Source organism: Artibeus jamaicensis, unplaced genomic scaffold (assembly GCF_021234435.1).
Source record: "Artibeus jamaicensis isolate MK-2021 breed Jamaican fruit bat unplaced genomic scaffold, CSHL_Jam_final scaffold_916, whole genome shotgun sequence".
Classification (NCBI taxonomy): domain Eukaryota; kingdom Metazoa; phylum Chordata; class Mammalia; order Chiroptera; family Phyllostomidae; genus Artibeus; species Artibeus jamaicensis.
In genome coordinates this window covers 38,085,336-38,104,604 of record NW_026522059.1, presented here as the reverse complement: position 1 = coordinate 38,104,604, position 19,269 = coordinate 38,085,336, and the positions used below count along the sequence as shown (strand labels likewise).

The window sequence follows — 19,269 nt, the reverse complement described above, 5'->3', positions numbered from 1 at the left end:
TATATATATATATATATATATATATATATACACACACACACACACACACACATATGGGTATATATATACATGCATATACACATATTTGTGTATATACATATGTACAAATACATGCATATCCAAAGAAATCCAAAACACTAGTTCAATAAGATATATGCAGCACTCTTCACAATAGCCAAGATACAGAAGCAACCACTGAAGTGTCCATCAATAGATGACTGTATAAAGAAGATATAATGTATATATACAACAGAATATCACTTGACCATAAAATGGAATGAGTTTTTATCATTTGTGACAATATGAATGGATACAGAGGTTATTATGCTAAGTAAAATAAGTCAGATAGAGAAAGACGAATACTACATGTTTCACTTATATGTGGAATCAACAACAAAATAAACAAACAAAATAGACTCATAGATAGAGAGTACAAACTGACGACTGACAGATTGAAAGGTGGGGTAGATAGGTGAAAAAGACGAAGGGATTAAGCACACATTGGTAGTTACAAAACAGTCACAAGGATGTAAAGTGCAGCACAGATAATATAGTCAGTAATATTGTAATAACTGTGCATGGTACCGGTTAATGGTTATCAGAGGGATCACATCATAAGTTATAATTGTTGAACCACGATGTTATACAACTGAAACTAATATAAAATAACACTGAACATCAACTGTAATTACAAATTTAAAAAAGAATTTACCTTCCATTCCAGACTTTATGTATAAAATACAAAATAAAAGCCTTCACTGGATTCAGATCAAGTGCCAGTCTAATGACACTAAAGCATTAAATATAGGAAAAACCAAAGTTTCAAAAACCTCACTAAGTGAAAATGAGCATCTAGAGAAATCATGGATTATGAAAACGATCTTTTGTTTTGTTTTGTTTTTTGTTTTTTTTTAAAATTAATTTTATTTAGTTATTTTTCAAGTACAGTTTTTTGTCTATTTCTCCCATCCCAGCCTCCCCTGCCCCTTGCTCCCCACCTCCCTCCCATTTCCACCCCCCTTAGTTCTCGTCCCTGTGTCCTTCCTATTTGTTCCTCCAAATCCCTCCCCCTGTCCCCCCTTAACTTCCCTTCCTTCTCCCCTCTGGTCACTATCCCCTTGTTCTCTATTTCAGTGTCTTTGTGAAAACGATCTTTTAACAGAACTTAATATTTAGATACAAAAGAATGCAGTGGCTATTCACTATTAACAACTTGCAGTGATACAGTGAAAACCAACAATAACACTCTAAGTGTTAACATTCTTGGTAATTAAACAATCAGACATTTCACAGATTCTGTTCAATATAAGATATAAAGAAGGAGCAGTGATGGAGACATGGCAAGAACTGCACTTTAAGTCAGGGCCCTGGGTTGTATTTCAGGTCAATGATTCAATCAATCATGCCTATGTAATCGAACTGCAACAAAAAAACTCTGGACATCCAAAGCTGCAGTAAGCTTTCCTCATTGGTGATATACGAGTATTGATCTGGAGAGAGAGTGATGCATCCTTTGACATGAAAGCTTTGCATTTGAGCTCTCCCAGACTTTGCCTTATGGGTCTCTTAGATGGTCCTGATTTTTATTCTTTATAATAAAACTGTAATGTCAAGTATAGCACTTTCCTGAGTTTAGTTATTATAACAAACCTTGGGAGATAGTGAGAACCCTGGATTTGCAGCAAGTTGGTCAGAAGCGTGGGTGGCCTGGAGACTCTGAGGCTTGGGGCTGGTGTCTAAAATGAGCACAGTTTTGCTGTGGAAGACTGTGCCCTAAACTTGTCAAATTTGAGTTGACCCCAGGTAGTTAAGTATACTGCATGAACAAAGACAGTATAGTAAAAGAAAATACAGATGAATATCACTCATGAATATGAATGTAAAAATCCTCAACAAAACATTAGCAAATAGAATCCAGCAACCTCTAAAAAGAATCATATTCCAAAGATGCAAGGCTAATTCAATATTCAAAAAAAATCACCAATGTAACCCACCATGTAAACAGGCTAAGGAAGAGAAAAATCACATGATAGTGTCAACTGATGCAGAAGAAAATGCATCTAACAAAATTCAACATCTATTCATGACAAAAACTCTCAGAAACTGAGTAATAGAAAGGGACTTCCTCAACTTTTAAGAGTAGCTACAAAACCTTTACGATAACACCAAAGATTAGCTACAAAACCAATAAGTTAACACCAAACTTAACAGTGAAAAACTGAATGATTTTCCCCAAGATCAGGAACAAGGCACAAGTATCTACTCACACCATTTCTATTAAACTTTTCATTGAATGTCCCAGTCAGTGCAACGGGCAAGAAAAAGAAATGAGGCATGTAGATCAGAAAGGAAGAAATAAAACTGTTCTTATTTATAGATGACGTGACTGTCTAAGTAAAAACTTCCCATGAAATCTAGAAGAAAAACTCTCAGAACTTGTAAGTACATTTAACAAGGTTTTAACATATCTACACAAAAAAAATGATGAAATTTCTATATAGTATCAATAAACAATTGGAAAGCAAAACTTCAAAAAAACAGTATTTTTATCATCATTCCCCCCCAAATGAAATTCTTACATGTAAACCTAACATAACACATACAGGATGTGTACTGAAAGAAATCAAAGGAAAACCAAACAATAGGAGAGACACACCATATTCATGAATTAGAAGACTCAATACAATAAAGATGTCAATTCTCCTGAAATTTATCTCCGAATTTAACTGACTGCCAATCACAATTCAAGCAGAATTTTCTGTATGTAGATAAGGGGGATTCTAAAATTTACAAGGAAAAGCGACATAACTAGAATAGACAAAATGATTATGATAAAGAATAAAGTGGGAGGAAACACGATACCCCATTTTAAGACTTTAAAGTTAATAATTAAAACAATGTGGTATTGGAGAAGGAATAGACACAGAAACCACTAACAGAATAGGGTCTACTATAGACCACAGAAATATAGCCCGCTGATTTTTTATAAAGGTGCAAAGGCAATTCAATGAAAAAAAGGATAGACATTCAAAAAAGTTAATAAATTGGACTGTATCAAGATTAAAAACTTTTGTTCTGAAAAAGGCACTGTTAAGATAATGAAAAGGGCCCTGGCTGGTATGGCTTAGTTGGTTGGGCACTGCCCTGCAAATGGAAAGATTGAGGGTTCAATTCCCAGTCAGAGGATATACCTAGGTTGTGGGTTTGGTCCCCAGTCAGGGCGTGTATGAAAGTCAACCAATTGATGTTTTTCTCTCTTATCAATGCTTTCTTCTCCCTCTCCCACCCCTCTAAGATCAATAAGCATGTCCTCAGGTGAGGATAAAAAAATTTAAAAAGAAAGTGAAAAGGTAAGCTATAGAAAATATTTGCAAATCACATGTCTGACAAAGGACTTGTGTGTGTGTGTGTGTGTATTAAATATATACATTTTAAAATTCTTAAAACTCAACAGTATGAAAACAACCAAATTTTAAAATGAGCAAATGACTTAAGACACCTCACCAAAGGGATATATGCATGACAAGTTAAATACCTGAAAACATATTCAACACCATTAGTCATCAAGAAAATGCACGTGAAAACCGCAATGACACACTACCCACCTATTAAAACACTTTAAAAATAGTTAAGATATAGATACCAGCAGGAGTTGGTAAGGATGTGGAGCAAATGGAACTCTCAGACATCAATGGTGAGAATGTAAAATGGTATAGCCACTCTGAATGTTTATTATAGTTATACTACCATACGCCCAGCAATTCCCACTCCTCAGTTACCTACCCTAGAGAATGAAAACTTAAATTCAAATAAAGACCTATACATGAATCTTTACAATAGCTCTAGTCATACTGCCAAAAAACTAAAATGACTCAAATGTCCTTCAGTAGGTAATAGATAATCTGCAATACCTCCATACAATGGGATGTTATTCAGCAACAAAAAGGAACAGACAATTAATACATGCAACAACGTGGATGAATCCCAACAACATGCCAAGTGAAAGAAACCTGGCTCAAATGTTTATATAATAGATGATTTAATGTCTATGACAATCTCAAAAAGATAAAGTTATGGTGACACAGAACAAAGCAGTGATTGCCAAGGGTTAGAAATGGGGAGAAGGGTGTGACTATAGAGTTATCAAGAGACTTCCGGCCAAGATGAAGGCATAGGTAGACACACTGTGCCTCCTCCCATAACCAAAATAAGGGTAACAAAAATTTGGAAACAAAAAACCAACCAGAACTGACAGAAAATTGAATGGTATGGAAGTCCGACAACCATGGAGTTAAAATAGACACATTCATCCAGACTGGTAGGAGGGGTGGAGTTGGGCAGTTGGGAGGAGAGGGGTGGCAGGAAAAAAAAAAAGCACTGGCTTGCAGACCTGGGCGCACAAGATGGCAGTGGGTGGAACCTGGGCATGTAGGTAGTAGCGAGCAGACCCCCGGCACTGGGTGGCAGCAGCCAGACCCAGTGAGGCCCACAAGGCAGCTGGCTGACCAGGTGGTCACACATTCAAGTGCAGATAAACCAGGTGAAACTTGGGAGCGAGACAGACCATGCTACCCAGGGCTCCAGCGAGGGGAAATAAAGCCTCAAAACACTGACTGAAAACACCTGTCAGGGTTGAGGTGCCGAAAGAGACTCCCAACCTCACAGGAGAGTTCGTTGGAGAAACCCACAGGGACCTAGAACATATATAAGCCCACCCACACAGAAATCAGCACCAGAAGAGCCCAGTTTGCTTGGGGGAAGTGGCAGAAGGGACTGAAATCCGAGAGTGAGCAAAGCAAGCGCCATTGTTCCCTCTCTGACCCCACCCCACCAACAGCATCACAACCCTGAAACTGGGTTGCCCCGCCCTGGTGAACACCTAAGCCTTCGCCCCTCATTACCTATCTGCTGAGACAAGACCAAAAAAAAAAAAAAAAAAAAAAAAAAAAGGCCGAGGACTTCCGCCAAGATGGAGGCATAGTTGGAAGCACTGTGCCTTCTCACACAACCAAGTTTAAAAACAACAAAGTTTTAGCAACAAAAATGCAGCCAAACCACAGAAAACTGAACTATGTGGAGGCCTGACAACAACGAACCCTTCAGCCAAACCGGTAAGAAGGGTAGAGCCAGCAGCAGAGCAGGGTCGGGCAGGAAAGATCCACTGGACCGACCTGGGCGCTCAACCCAGGCACACCGGCAGCTGTGGGCGGATCCCAGGTGTGGAGTAGCAGCAGGTGGACCCACTGAGGGCACAAGGTGGTGGATTCACTGAGGGCTGACCACGGTCACACATTTGCGCGCAGATAAACCGGTGAAGGAGCAAGCAGTGAGACAGACTGTGCAGGCCCCAGTGGCAGGAAGCAGCAGAGAGGACCGCCATTGTCCCTCTATGACCCCGCCCCCACATACACCATCACAAACCAGCGACCAGGATTTGGCCTCTCTCTGACCTGCCCCCACACGCAGCGTCACAAACCAGCGCCCTGGGAGGCCACTCCCTGACCTGCCCCCACATACACCAGCACAAACCAGCGACCTGGGTGGCTCCGCCCTAAGGCTCCACTCCTCATTCATAACAGGCACGGACAGATCAAAACATGGCTCAAGAACAACTCAGAGCCCCAGAGCCCATAAATCTAAGCAATGAAGAAATAGCCAAACTTTCAGATGCACAGTTCAAAACACTAGTCATCAGGATGCTCACAGAACTGGTTGATTTTAGTCACAAATTAGAGGAACAAATGAAGGCTAAACTAATTGAAATGAGGGAAATGCACAAAAAAACAATAGTAATGGAAAGGAAACTGGGACTCAACTCGAAGGAGTGGACCAGAAGGAGGAAAAAAAAAAAGACCAAACAGAAAAAGATGAAAAAACGAGAATTGAAAAAAATGAGGAGAGGCTTAGGAACCTTCAGGACATCTTTAAACATTCCAACATCCGAATTATAGGGGTACCAGAAGGGGAAGAGGAACAGCCACAAGTGGAAAACTTATTTGAACAAATAATAAAGGAGAATTTCCCCAATCTGGCAAAGGAAATAGACTTCCAGGAAATCCAGGAAGCTCAGAGAGTCCCAAAGAAGTTGGACCCAAGGAGGAACACACCAAGGCACATCATCATTACACTAGCCAAGATTAAAATGAAGGAGACAATCCTAGAAGCAGCAAGAGATAAGGAGACAGTCACCTACAAAGGAGTTCCCATAAGACTGTCGGCTGATTTCTCAAAAGAGACCTTACAGGCAAGAAGGGGCTGGAAAGGTATATTCCAAGTCATGAAAGGCAAGGACCTACATCCAAGATTGCTCTATCCAGCAAAGCTTTTGTTTAGAATGGAAAGGCAGATAAAATGCTTCTCAGATAAGATCAAATTCAAGGAGTTCATCATCACCAAGCCCTTATTTTATGAAATGTTAAAGGGACTTATCTAAGAAAAAGAAGATAAAAAATATGAACAGTGAAAGGACAGCAAACTCAGTTAGTAACAACCACACCTAAAATAAAAACAAAAACAAAGTAAGCAAACAACTAGAACAGCAACAGAACCACAGAAATGGAGATCACATGGAGGGTTAGCAATAGAGGAGTGGGAGGAGGAAAGGTGGGGAAAAAAGTACAAAGAATAAGTAGCATAGATGGTAGACAGAGGGAAAGCAAGAATAGTGTGGGAAATGTAAAAGCTAAAGAACTTATGACACATGGACATGAACTAAAGAGGGGGGATGTGGGTGGCAGAGGGTGTGCAGGCTGGAGGGGAATGAAATGGGACGACTGTAACAGCATAATCAATAAAATATATTTTTTAAAAAGTTTGCAAACCATTTTGCAAACCAAATGTTCAATCAGTCACAGCACCTGCTCCATACACTGGACCAATCTTTTTTGCATTTCAGTTGCATTTTTACCTTCCTTGAAATAATAAAAAATAATCTGCCAAAATGTTGTGTATTTCCTTCCATCTTTAATATTAAAATGGCTACAAAAAATTCACCAAATTTAATAAGTTTTTTTTTTAATGCATTCTGATCAGCTGTCACAATACAATATAACAAAATAAGCACTACTGGAGCCATCTTATGCAAAAAACCAAATGAACTTTTTGGTCAACTCTAAGCACATAGGGTTGTTTTAAGGATTAACTGAGATAAAGCCAATAAAGTACTTTATTGGCTCAGAACTTAGCATACAGTAAAAACTAATAAATGTCAGCTATTTCTCTCCTACTATTGCCTTAGAAATAGCTCAAAAATGTTTAAAAGATTTTATTTATTTTTAGAGAGACAGTGGGGAGGGAGAAAAAGGGAGAGAAACACTGATGGGAGAGAGAGATATTAATCGCCACTTGTACGCACCCTGACTGGGGACCAAACTGCAACCCAGGCATGTACTATAACTAGGAATAGAACCAGCAACCTTTCACTTTGCAAGAAAACTCCCAAACAATTTAGTCACACTGGTCAGGGCTAAATAGCTCTTTTTTTTTTTTTTTTTAAGAATGCATGTGTTCATGTATGTGTATGTACATAGAATAAAGTTTGTAAAAAAAAAAAAACCTCAATAAGTTAACAACGTTTCAATGAAACAACACCTCATGCATGTTGAAAGTGTTAAACACTTTAACCAAGATGGCTAAATTAAAAAAGAGAGACAATAACAAATGTTGTCTGGCAAGGACCTATGGGAAATCTTGATATATTGCTGGTGGGAATGTAAAATAGTACAGCCACTTGGGAAAACAACTTAGTTTCTTAAAAATTTATTCACAAATTTATCGTATGAGCCAGCAATTCCATTCCTAGGCATCTATACAAAAGAGATAAAAATTTAGGCCCACATAAAGACTTATACACAAATATTCATAACAGCATTATTCATTCAGCCCAAAGGTCCATCATCTGGGAATAAATAAGCAAAATGTGGTACTTCCACCCTATGGAATACTACTTAGCAATAAAAAATGAAATAATGACACACAAACCTTAAAAAACATTATGCTAAGTGAAAGAAGCCAGACACAAAAGGCAACATATGTGTGACTATGCATACATGAAAAGTCCAGACAAGAAGGCAAATGTAGACATAGAAAGTTGATTACCAGATGCCTAGAACTGGAGATTAACTGTAACTAAAATGGGCAACAAGAATTTACTATAAAATGGGCAGTAGGGGTCTTACTAGGATGATGGAAATGTTCTAAAACTGGATTATGGTGATGGTTGTATAACTCAATGACTTTAGTAAAAAATAATTACACTTAAAATGGGCAGATTTTATAGCACATATATTTCAATAAAGTTGTTGTTTTATAAAATTAACAATGGTTATCTTCACTTAATAATGTTGTGGGTGATTTCTTTCCCCCAGTTTTCCTTTTGAAATGGTCTGAAAACAGGATCTATTAAAAAAATAAACTGCCAAGTTTACTGGACTTAAGAATCATTAAAAGTAAAGAGGCCCTGGCCAGGTAGCTCATTTGGGTAGAACACTGTCCTGATACGCCACAGATGTGGATCTGATGATCCCTGTCAGGGCACATACGAAAATCAACTAATTAATGAATAAATAAGGGGAACACCAAATCAATGCTATTCTCTCTCTGAGAGAGAGATATATATCTCTCAGAGAGAGATATTCTCAGAGAATTTATAAACACAAAACTTTTGAATATTTGAACTCAGGAGTCTTTTTTTAAAGAAGTTTTTAAAAATACTCATGGATACTAAAGCCTCAGAATAACTGCTTTTGAGAATGATTGTGCTAATGATTCCTAAATTATATTTCTAGGTTAGAACTCTCTTCTAAACTCCATATTCTTATATCTGTTTATTAATATCTCCATACAATGTCTCAAACTTATATCTATAATTTGATTTCTTGCTTTTGTTTTTTATAAAGTGGGGAGGAGAGGAAGAAAGAGAGGAAAGAAATATCAATATGAGAGAAAAACAAGATCAGCTAGCTGCCTCTGGTTTGAGCCTGTACTGAGGACCAAATCTGCATCCTAGGCAGGTGCCCTGAATGGAATCAAATTTGCTACCTGTTGCTTTGCAGACAGACAATGCCCAACCAACTAAGCCACGCCAGCCAGGGCCCACATGAAGTTTTCCTAAGATACCGGCAGAGGTGTTATGATATAAATTATGTTAAAGGCTGTCCTTCACAACCTTTTCTGAATGAGAACATAGGCTATATAGAATAATGTAGTTTTATCAAGTCTAAATCTAAGCAAAAGAAAATATCTAAAATAGAACACAAAACTTTTGAATATTTGAACTCAGGAGTCTTTTTTTAAAGAAGTTTTTAAAAATACTCATGGATACTAAAGCCTCAGAATAACTGCTTTTGAGAATTTATAAACAGAGACCAGCCAAAGATAGCATTTGATTGTTGAAACATAAATGAACATATCTTGTAGAAGTTACCAGTTTGGTTCCTGACCACCATGATGTAAAGTGAGTATCTCAGTAAACAGAGTCACATGAATTTTTTGGTTTCCCAGTGCATATAAAATTTATGTTTACACTGTACTGTAGTCTATTAAGTGATCAATAGCATTATGTAAAAAATGCATATACATTAATTTAAAAATACTGATTGCTAAAAAAATGCTAATCTTCATTCATCTGGGCCTTCAGCAAATCATAATCTTTTTGGCAGCATTAACTTGCCTGATGCAGGGTTACCACAAACCTCAGAGTTGTAAGAGATGCAGTATTTGTGAAATGCAATAAAGCAAAACCCAATAAAATTGTATACTCTATTAATGTAAGCTCAAATAGAACAAACTAGTTCTGAAAAGTTAGGATGAAAAGAACTTTTATTAGTTTTCTAGAGCTGCCTTAACAAGTTACCACAAACTTGGTAGCTTAAAGCCACCGAAATTCTCTCTCTCTCTCTAAGTTCTGGAGGCCCGAAGTCTGAATTCAAGGTGTCAGCAGGGCCATACTATTTCTAAAGGCTCCAGAGAAGAATCCTTCCTTGCCTCTTCCTACCTTCTGGGGACTTTTGGGAGTTCCTTGGCTTACGACACAATAACCTTAATCTCTGCTTCCATTTTCACATGGCCCTCTTCGTTTGTGTGTCTCTGTTCCTTCCTCTTTTTGTAAGGACACCAGTCTTTGGATGTAGGACCCACCGTAAATCCAAAATGACTTCACCTTGAGAGTCATAGTAATTACATCTGTAAAGATCCTATCCCAGCAAGGGACCAGGCCAGTTGTGGACCGTAAAATTAAAACCATGTGAAAGACTTGTTTCCTGAGGGAAAAAACCTCAATTAAAAAAAATACCCTGCCAATTCAAATTTGAAATTGTTTTGTGCATTCTCAGTAAAAGATATCCTATTATATCACAATCAGGAAATTCTATCATTAAAAAATTCTAAAATACACATAAAGAGCTGGATGCAAATATTTTACTATATAAACTTATTTCCCCCAAACCATTTCCCTCCTGGTGTTCATCAACATCACAGTGAATACCGTCTCCAACAATCCTGTATAGCTTTGGCTACAAGACTGTGCCACACAACCAACCCATCTGCAAATTCTGTAGGCTTCTTTAAAATATATTCGAAATATAACCAATGCTCATTTCCACTACCAGCAGCCTGGTCTAAATCACTACCATCTCTGGCCAAAATAAGCTTTTTAAAATGTCAATCTGCTGTCATTCCCCCTATACAAAACTTTCCAGTGGCTTCCATCACAGATTAAATAAAATCCAAAGTCACCTCTTCTCCCCTCACTTCTCTTCTCACTCTCTCCACAGAAGCTTCCTTTCATCCCTGAATGTACCAAGCACATGCCCAGCCTGCTGTTCACTGTTTGTTTCATCCAGGTATCTGAAGGCCTGCATCTTTCTTCTGTCACTTCTCTACTGAAATTACACCTCATAGAAAGACCTTTCCTGACCACCTCATCTAAAGTTGCATCCCCAGTCATTTACCTTTTAACCTTCTGAACTTTTCCTTCAGATAATAATAATCGAATGATATATAGAAGTTGACCAAAAAGTTTGTTTTAGTTGTTTCCATACAATGATTCCAGTAGTGCTTAGTTGTCTTTATCTTCATTTGAAACAATTTTTTAGATTGTATTGTGACAACTATTATATCAGCACACATCTGAAAAAACCTTATCAAAATTGGTGAATTTTTGTGTAGCCATTTTAATATTGAAGATGGAAGAAAATACACATTTTTGGCATATTATGCTTTATTATTTCAAGAAAGGTAAAGACACAACTGAAATGCAAACAAACAAAAAAAGATTTGTGCAGTGTATGGAGCAGGTGCTGTGACTGATTGAATGTTTCCAAAATGGTGTGCCAAGTTTCTTGGGCCATTGACATTCTGGCTAAGCAATTCTTTGCTGTGGGGCTGTCTCATGCATTAGAAGATGTTTAGCAGCACCCCTGGCCTCTATCCACTAGAAGCCAATAGTGGGAGACAGCCATCACGCTCAAAATAATCCAAATTAATAAACTTATTGGTGAAAATGAAAAAATTGTTGTTTATTTTATGGAATAAACTAAATGGACTTTTTGGCCAACCCAATATATTAGTTTGTTTTTTATTGTCAGACTCAACCCACTAGAAAGTAAATTCCATGAAAGCATGTTTGGTTCACAGTTATATGCCCAGTACTAAAGCAGTATCTGGCACATACTGTTCAGTTCAACAAACATCTGAATGAAGAATATCCCTAATTTTGAACGGCAACAATAATTTATTCCTGCATTTCCCCTTTTCAAAGATCTCCTCTGTTTCGTAGAGAATATGACAAATATTCCTCCAATTATTTCCCATTTACAATATACTTTTATTCTCCTTTGAAAAAACAATTACCAAGAGAAGTTTCTCTAGAAGTTAAATGTCATCAGGGGAAACAAGCAATTGCATGCCATAGATGAGATGGAAAAGAAAGAACTAGCAAGAAAATAGCTGGTCTCGATACCTCTCTTTCCAACTGCTTATTTCTGGCTTTATTCTCTTCCCCACAGTGTCAACACTGCTTTCCCCAAACACCATAACTCTTATGGAGAAATCCTCTCATCAGCAGTTAGGGCTATTTTGTCTGCTTTGCCTTTCATTCCCTTGAACCGAGTCCCATAGTAAATTCCAAGGAATAATGTTTCCTAGGGGTGCTTAACAGTATTAGCAGATGCTGAAAAGGGTCAAATAAATTGAGGGAAGACTTCACTAAGTATAACTGAGCAGGTTAATGTGTCTCCACAATGGAAAGTGTAACCCAAACTTACTTGTTTCAACTCAAACTTAACAGAATCTTTTCAGTCATTTTATTACATTCTTCTTTCCTAGCTATCTCAAAAGTTCTGAAAGCCTGGCTTACTGAAAACACCTTTTACATTACACATTAAGGAGAGACTTGTTAATGGATTTAAATTATAATTAAAATGTTCACAGTCTTCAGGGTATTATTTGGGAGTAAGTCATTATTTTCTCATAAATGGTGAAGTGACAAAAATTAATAAAATTACCAAAAGTAGCATAAGATGGGGGCCGCAAGCACTTGAGTAATTTTCCCTCCATCCATCTATCCCTTTTTTATCACCCCACTAACTAAAATAAGGGTGGGATTGGAGGGGCAGAAGGAAGCAAGTTCTGTAAATGTTAAGCATAAATATTACATTTACATTTCTGGGGGTGACTATCATTAGAAGTGACATCCTCATAAATAAGAAAATTAAGTCAGTAGGGCCACTTTAGAATATAATAAATTAATTAACACCCTGACGGGGAACAAATCACTTCCCTAATAATTCCTCTTTTTCTCCTGGAATCCACACTTTTTCTCTGGAATCTCTGCAGGGAATCCACACTTATCACTGCCCCAGCATTCCCCCTTAGCTGCTAAAACCTTCTTGTCACCCTTTTCACTCCTGCTCTGTATCAGCACCAGCTTCCAGCCATGAATTTGCTCACCTAACATTTGCAGAATATCTTCACAGATATCTATTGTTAGAATCAGAGTTGAACTAGTCATACCCCTAACTTCAAAGAAACACCTAAAACCGAGAGGTGTTTGGAATATGGCTCAACTGCACCCTCCCCATGAGACAGACAATACTACCTTCAAGCAGATCCCACAACAATCCTAAATTCTTTGAAACTAAAAATAGCTCAGCTGTTGTCTCATCTGCCAGCAGATGGCCAGACTATTTTTAATTCAGGATTCTAGAAAGTAGGAATGGATCAGGCTAAGCTAGGGCAGCCTAGAAGGCCTTGACACTGCAGAGTTCAGTCAGTGATCCTCCCTGCAGAGCTGTAATGGGCAGGTACCAAGAGAGGGCAACCTGGAGCTGTTCTTGGGCCTGTGGGCTTCATCCCGATGGCAACAATGTAGGTGTGAGTGTTCTGTTCTTTCCTTTTTTCTTTTTTAACCATTCCTTAAAGTCTGAAATGTAAGATAATTTGATAGAAGTTTTAAATAATCTGCATACCCTTTATAGCCTTCGTTAGTTTTCTTTTTGAAAATAAAAGTCCCTTTGTTTAGTGATTTGAGAATAAATGTTGTTTTAATGAGTAAAAACCTACCCTAATCTAGGTAAAATTTCCTAAAAAGTACACTTAAAAAAATAAAGTTTTCTTAAGAATATGCAGTGAACTATAATATGAGCATACTTAGATAAAACATTTTATAACTGGCCTTTGTATTAAAAGATAACTGAATTTTGAGTACCAGTGCTCTGAAATCTAATCACATGCCAATAGATTTTTAAAACACAGAGGATTTAAAAGTTAGACATTCTATATACTTCCCTGTTTACTGGCCATCTCCCTTTAGTTCCATAATAAGTGCTCAATAAATGTTTAATGGAGAGAGGAGATGAAAGCAGGCAGGTGTATTTAAAGGGTTGTAACACTCACCTCTATACTTCCATCACCAAACTCCTAACCACTTACAAAACATATCAGGAATGACGAAACCAGGCCATTCCAGTTCACTTTCCCGTCCTGTTGGTCACACAGATTATCACGAGACCAAAGTAGGCCAGGTCCAGGTCTCAATAATGAAAGGGAAAGGTCCATAAGTTTCCAGGGACAAAATATATTTGGGGATACTTTCTTATTGCAAGACAGTATACTTTCTGCAAAGATGAAATGGGTTATCCTTATCAATTCATATTTGTGATAATATAGATATGGATGACTAGAAGGGAAGAAATCAAGTTCACTGGGGATTAACTACTGTGAGGTTGTTCAGTGAGTTCTGTAGGAGGCTAAATGTAACTTATGAAATGTGACAAAAAGCCTTAAACATCTCAAATACAAAATTACTCTGGTGCCTAGCCCCTGCTTGGGTCGTCAAGATTCCTCATTACAAGCTTCTGCCAACTATATGGGAGGAGTAAAAAAAGTAAAAATTGGCAAATCTGAAATAGACAGTCCTCCTACAGCTGGTATACACACTAGTAAGTAGTTCCTACATCTAGAAATGGCACAGTCCAAAACTATAAGCTCTCTAGAGATGCCAATTAAGAATGGCAAGAATTCTCACTGCACAGGTTAATGGAACAGTACACCCACATTCATGGTGCATTAGAGGGGATGTATAATCTTATAATCATTAAGTTCAACATCCTAATTTTACAGAGAAGGCAGTTAAGGCCCAGGAACTTGACTATTCTACAATGCAACATCACTGGGATAAACCCGGGATCCCACATTCTACTTCTAATGAGCTCTCCATTAAAACACACTTCCTTATTATAAGAATTTTGGAGAGAATATATACATATACACACACAAATATATATACACATATACACACACACAACACACACTCCATTTCTTCAGTGTAATACTTATAATTTAGTATATTAAAATATACTTTAACATGGAAAATCTGATCTCAAAAAATAAAACTTTATTTTGAAGCTCAAATGCTTTAATCTGGAAGTTATTTACAAACCTACATATAACAATTCTTTTGAAAATTCTAAAAATCACTCCTTTACTCATCACGTTCTAATTTAATAATTACTGTTTTCGAGATCCAGATATAAATTCAATCTTATAAATTCAGTGCAAAACGTCTTCTCATATGCCTCGATTTTTCCTTCGCTGCAAGAATAACAAAAGGTGAACTTTTGACCCAACAGAAATGAGCTGTTGTTTAGTAGCTTGGAAATTCAGGTGGAGCCGATTTGTCAAGATTGGGCGTGGGAAGGGTTCTGTATCCTAAATTTCAGTAACTTTGTGGTTTGGCAGGTCATTGGGTCAACTTCTGACCCATTGAGGGGCAGAAAAACTAAACTTAGGACCACTATACTAGATTTAAAAAAATTTTAATGACATTTCTTCAGTAATGTTTTCCATAGCACCACTTTAATGGATCCAAAAAGAAGTGGGGGGGGGGAGATTAAGGCTTATTAAAGCAAGTTAAAAAGTCATCTCCTACTTATAAGTAAAAGGCAAAGATGCTTTTAATCTGTCTTAACTCTATTTTAGCACACATTTAAGTAATTCAGAATTTCTTCCCCTTTTGGGCGCTTTTTCCCCCAAAGCCCATTTAACAAGCTTAATTTTCTCGTCAATTTGATCTAGTCTATTTGCAGTGCTATAAAATAAAGCATAAGCATTAGTAATTTATCATTGTGTTAAATGTCCTGGTCTGTCCTTTTCACCTTTAATGGATGCAACACATTTATTAGTGTCCCCCTGTAATAATTCCTCATCTGCCTGCCCTCACTCTACGTATTGTTAGGATTTACCCTGCTGTGGGCTTCATTACACCGGAGCTCATCCGTCTGAACTATAAATCACAATTCAAGCTGGAGAGCAGCTGCCAGTGTCCAGACATGTGGCCAGTGGGTGTCATTGTCTTTTTCACTGTCCCTGTTTCAAGCCTTCCCCCGTCCTTGTCATTAAAGCCAGCTTCCTTTCCTTCCACGTTCTTGTATTACCACCACCCCTTAACCTCTGATCTTGTTCTTCCAAGTCAACCCTGTCAGATCCAAATTACTCGGTTTTCCCTGTGGCAGAGGCGGAGAAATGTCAGAATAGGCTGCACTTCTTGCAAACCCCTTCTCAAGACTGTCATCAAGGGAACAACTTCACTATCTTCCCAAAGTACCACGCCAAACCACAAAGTTACTGAAATTTAGGATACAGAACCCTTCCCACGCCCAATCTTGACAAATCGGCTCCACCTGAATTTCCAAGCTACTAAACAACAGCTCATTTCTGCTTTATCACAAAGGGTGATATCCTGGCCGCACTGCACATTCCACCCACAAAATCTCCTACTCTCAAGTCGGTGCCAAGCCCTGCTGCCTTCCCTGAGCCCGGCACACTGCCCTTCCTCCTCCACCTTGCCCCTGCCCCATAGGCAGCCGAGTTTCTGTCAACTCCAAACACACAGCCAAGAGCTCCGCCAGGGCTGCCCAAGATCAGAGGCTGCGGCTTGTGGGAGCCCCCAAGTGTCCCCCTCTCCAGGCCGCCCGCCCCCGCCCCCACCCCAGGCCTCCTCCCGGCTTACCTAGTGCCACCTCGCACGCTTTGCGCAGCTGGGAGTGATGCGCCTTCTTCACTTCCTTGTCGGCCAAAATCTTCTCCAGGGCCCGTGTCAGGAACATGTTCTTCGTCTTCTTCCCTTCATACATGGACGTAGAGAAGGAGGCTGCGGCTTGTCAGACCGGCGGCTCCCAGCGGCTAGACGGGAGGAGGAGGAGGGGGAAGAAGAGAAGAGAAAGGGGAGGGGGTGGAGGTAGGGGAGTGGAGGCGTGGAGGGCAGCGGCTGGGGCAGGAAGGGGCGGGCAGGACCAGCCACGGAGGGGGCCGGCGCGCAGGTCTTCGCCACCCCAGAGAGCTCGCCCCTGGAGGGCCGCGCCGCGCCGCAGGACCTCTGCTTCTCCCAGCCCGGGTGTCGCTTTCCGGCCACCCCCCCTCACTGGCGCCTCCAGACAGAAGGCAGCGAGGGAGCCCAGGCCCGGCGGCCGTCTGCTGGGGGCCAAGAAACGAGACGGCGGTGGCTCAGAGGCCTGCCGAGAGCACGGATATCCCGGCTATGGGGATGATCACCGGTCGCGGCCGCGGACTGGCCTCCATCACTGCCGACCTGCCATGGCCGCCATGTTGGAAGGAAACGACGCGTCACGCACAGGCCGAACGGCTGCAGAGGAGGAAGCCACGGCTCGGTGGCAGGCTGTGCCTGCCCGGAGCGGCTGCAGCGCCAGGAGGCAGGGGGCGGAGGGCAGAGCGGGAGGAGCGCCCCAGCCGCAGCGCTATGCTACGGTGGCCCGGCGGGGCCTCACCGCCTCCCGCGTTCTCCTGCAGGGCAGGGTGGGGTGTGGCGTGGGGCGGGTGTCCTGCGGCAGCGCGCCAGGCCCTGTGGGTCCCTTGCAGTGGAACTGAGGCCACCCCCAGGTACCCGTGGTCGCAGTCGTGAACAAGGTTCTTGGCTGCGCTACACCCACTTCTCCGATTTTCTAGAGAGCCTTTTGGTGGGACCGCAGCCCCTTCTGCTCCAGGGGTCATGGAACCCCCGGGGCTCATTCTCAGCCGCACTATCGACACCTGCCACGGGCTAAATTTTATTACCTGGTACAAGAAACTGCTAATCCAGGACTGTGCCCTCCAGCTGTGTCAGAAAGAATTTCCTGGGACAGGTAAACTATCACTAATTTGACAAGGATTCAGCAACGTTTCACTTTTTCATCCTTGTGGGATAAATCGGTACACTCTAGATTTCAGTTCCATTCTGAATTGAGTCTGAAGTTAGGTGTACAGGTGTATGCTGTCATGAGGTCCCTTAGAGCTGTGTGTCACTGTGCATTTGGGCCAGGATATTAAAACCAGTTTCAGAATGGAAAATCTGTAAATGCAGACTGATTACCACAAGCAGACACGTGACCGTGTGTCTGCTTTTGGTACCAAAAAATAATTTTAATTTCTGTTTTGTTCAGAGCAGGAAATTATAAAGAATACCACTAAATAGGTGCAAAGAATTTACTTGTTAATCTAGGTGTACATCTTTAAGTTCAAAGTGTGGCTCTATCAATACTGGGTCCCAAATTGTTAGAAAATGCCTCATTGTTCCATTCGACTCCTGTGACTATGGAATTGTGTTAATGTAACCATTAAAACTCAAGAATAAAGAAGCTGTGAAGTGACAAAATGAGGAAAGGAAAAAAGAAAGAAAAAGAAGAAGAAACTTTGAAGCTGATCCTGAATTAAAGCGGACAATATTTTAAACTTTTCTTGTCCTGAGAAATCAGTTAATTATTATTGTAGAGTCTATTCCTAGATTACTGGAAGTTAGACTATGATATATACTCATGATATATTCTCAATATATATTCAGTATACTACAACAGTGTGATAGTGATTTCTATGTACACACATAGACTATAAAATTTCTGAGAACAAGCTCCATTTCTAATTTATCTTTGTTTCTTCATTATGCCAACCTTGTACTAGGTGCTCTTGAAGGTGCTAGCTGATCACCAAATTTATTTACTCTTGTTGTCAGTACACAGGTAACATTGTGTTTACCTGTCTCCCTTGCAGTTAGGCATAGCATAGCCATCCATACTTAGCCCATTAAAAAATGTGTATATATATGTTTGATATTTGTTAGTGAATAAAGAGGTTTCTGCACTTAAAGATCTCAGAGTTTACTGCAGAGCACACATCACAATCTGTGATCATCTTGTCTGGATATTTGTTTATTGGTTGGTTATGTGTTTCCTTCATAAGACCAAGGATCTCATTTGTATATTCACTTCTAGAATCTAGTATAGTCACTAGCATCAAGAAAGCCTTTGGTATAAATTAAATAGGAACTTGGATGGATGAAAGACACTGGGCTAAGTCATGCCTGATCCTTACCCTTGTGGAGTTTACAGCTGTAGTATGAAAAGAATATTAAACAAGTAAATCACTAGTGAGTGGCTGTATAATTATAAATGTGTTAAGTATGATGTAAGAAAAGAACAGAGAGCTATGAGGAGATCTACTTTAAATTTTGGATTCAGGGATGTTTGCAGGCAGCCTCTTGGGTTGAGGGGAGAAGCTGCAAGGTTCAGGACTCAAAACAAGGCAGCGTGGCTAAAAGTTATGGGGGATGTGGTGCCAGTAAAGAAAGAGGGAAATAAAAAACAGATCATACAGAACCTTGGAGGCCATATTAAGGAGTTTGGGATTTTATCCCAGTAGCAATAGAAATCTATTGAAGGACTAAATTGGGAATGAAGTGATCAAATTGGTGATTTAAGAGTAGTCTCATTGTTGTATGGGGAC

At 39.7% G+C, this 19,269-nt stretch overlaps 1 protein-coding gene across 3 annotated transcripts in view; it reads right to left on the bottom strand.

Annotated features, from left to right (window-relative positions):
• ARFGEF1 (ADP ribosylation factor guanine nucleotide exchange factor 1) overlaps positions 1 to 17,160 on the bottom strand; it is a 106,549-nt gene extending 89,389 nt beyond the window's left edge. The window contains exon 1 of one of the 3 annotated variants that reach the window (XM_053661015.1): positions 16,508 to 17,160. In XM_053661015.1, the coding sequence (XP_053516990.1) occupies positions 16,508 to 16,631 (124 nt within the window). In that variant the 5' untranslated portion in view covers positions 16,632 to 17,160. The remainder of the gene's footprint in view (positions 1 to 16,507) is intronic. The other 2 variants (XM_037148904.2, XM_037148903.2) reach the window with 2 other exon arrangements.
• Between the last annotated feature and the right edge of the window lie 2,109 nt (positions 17,161 to 19,269).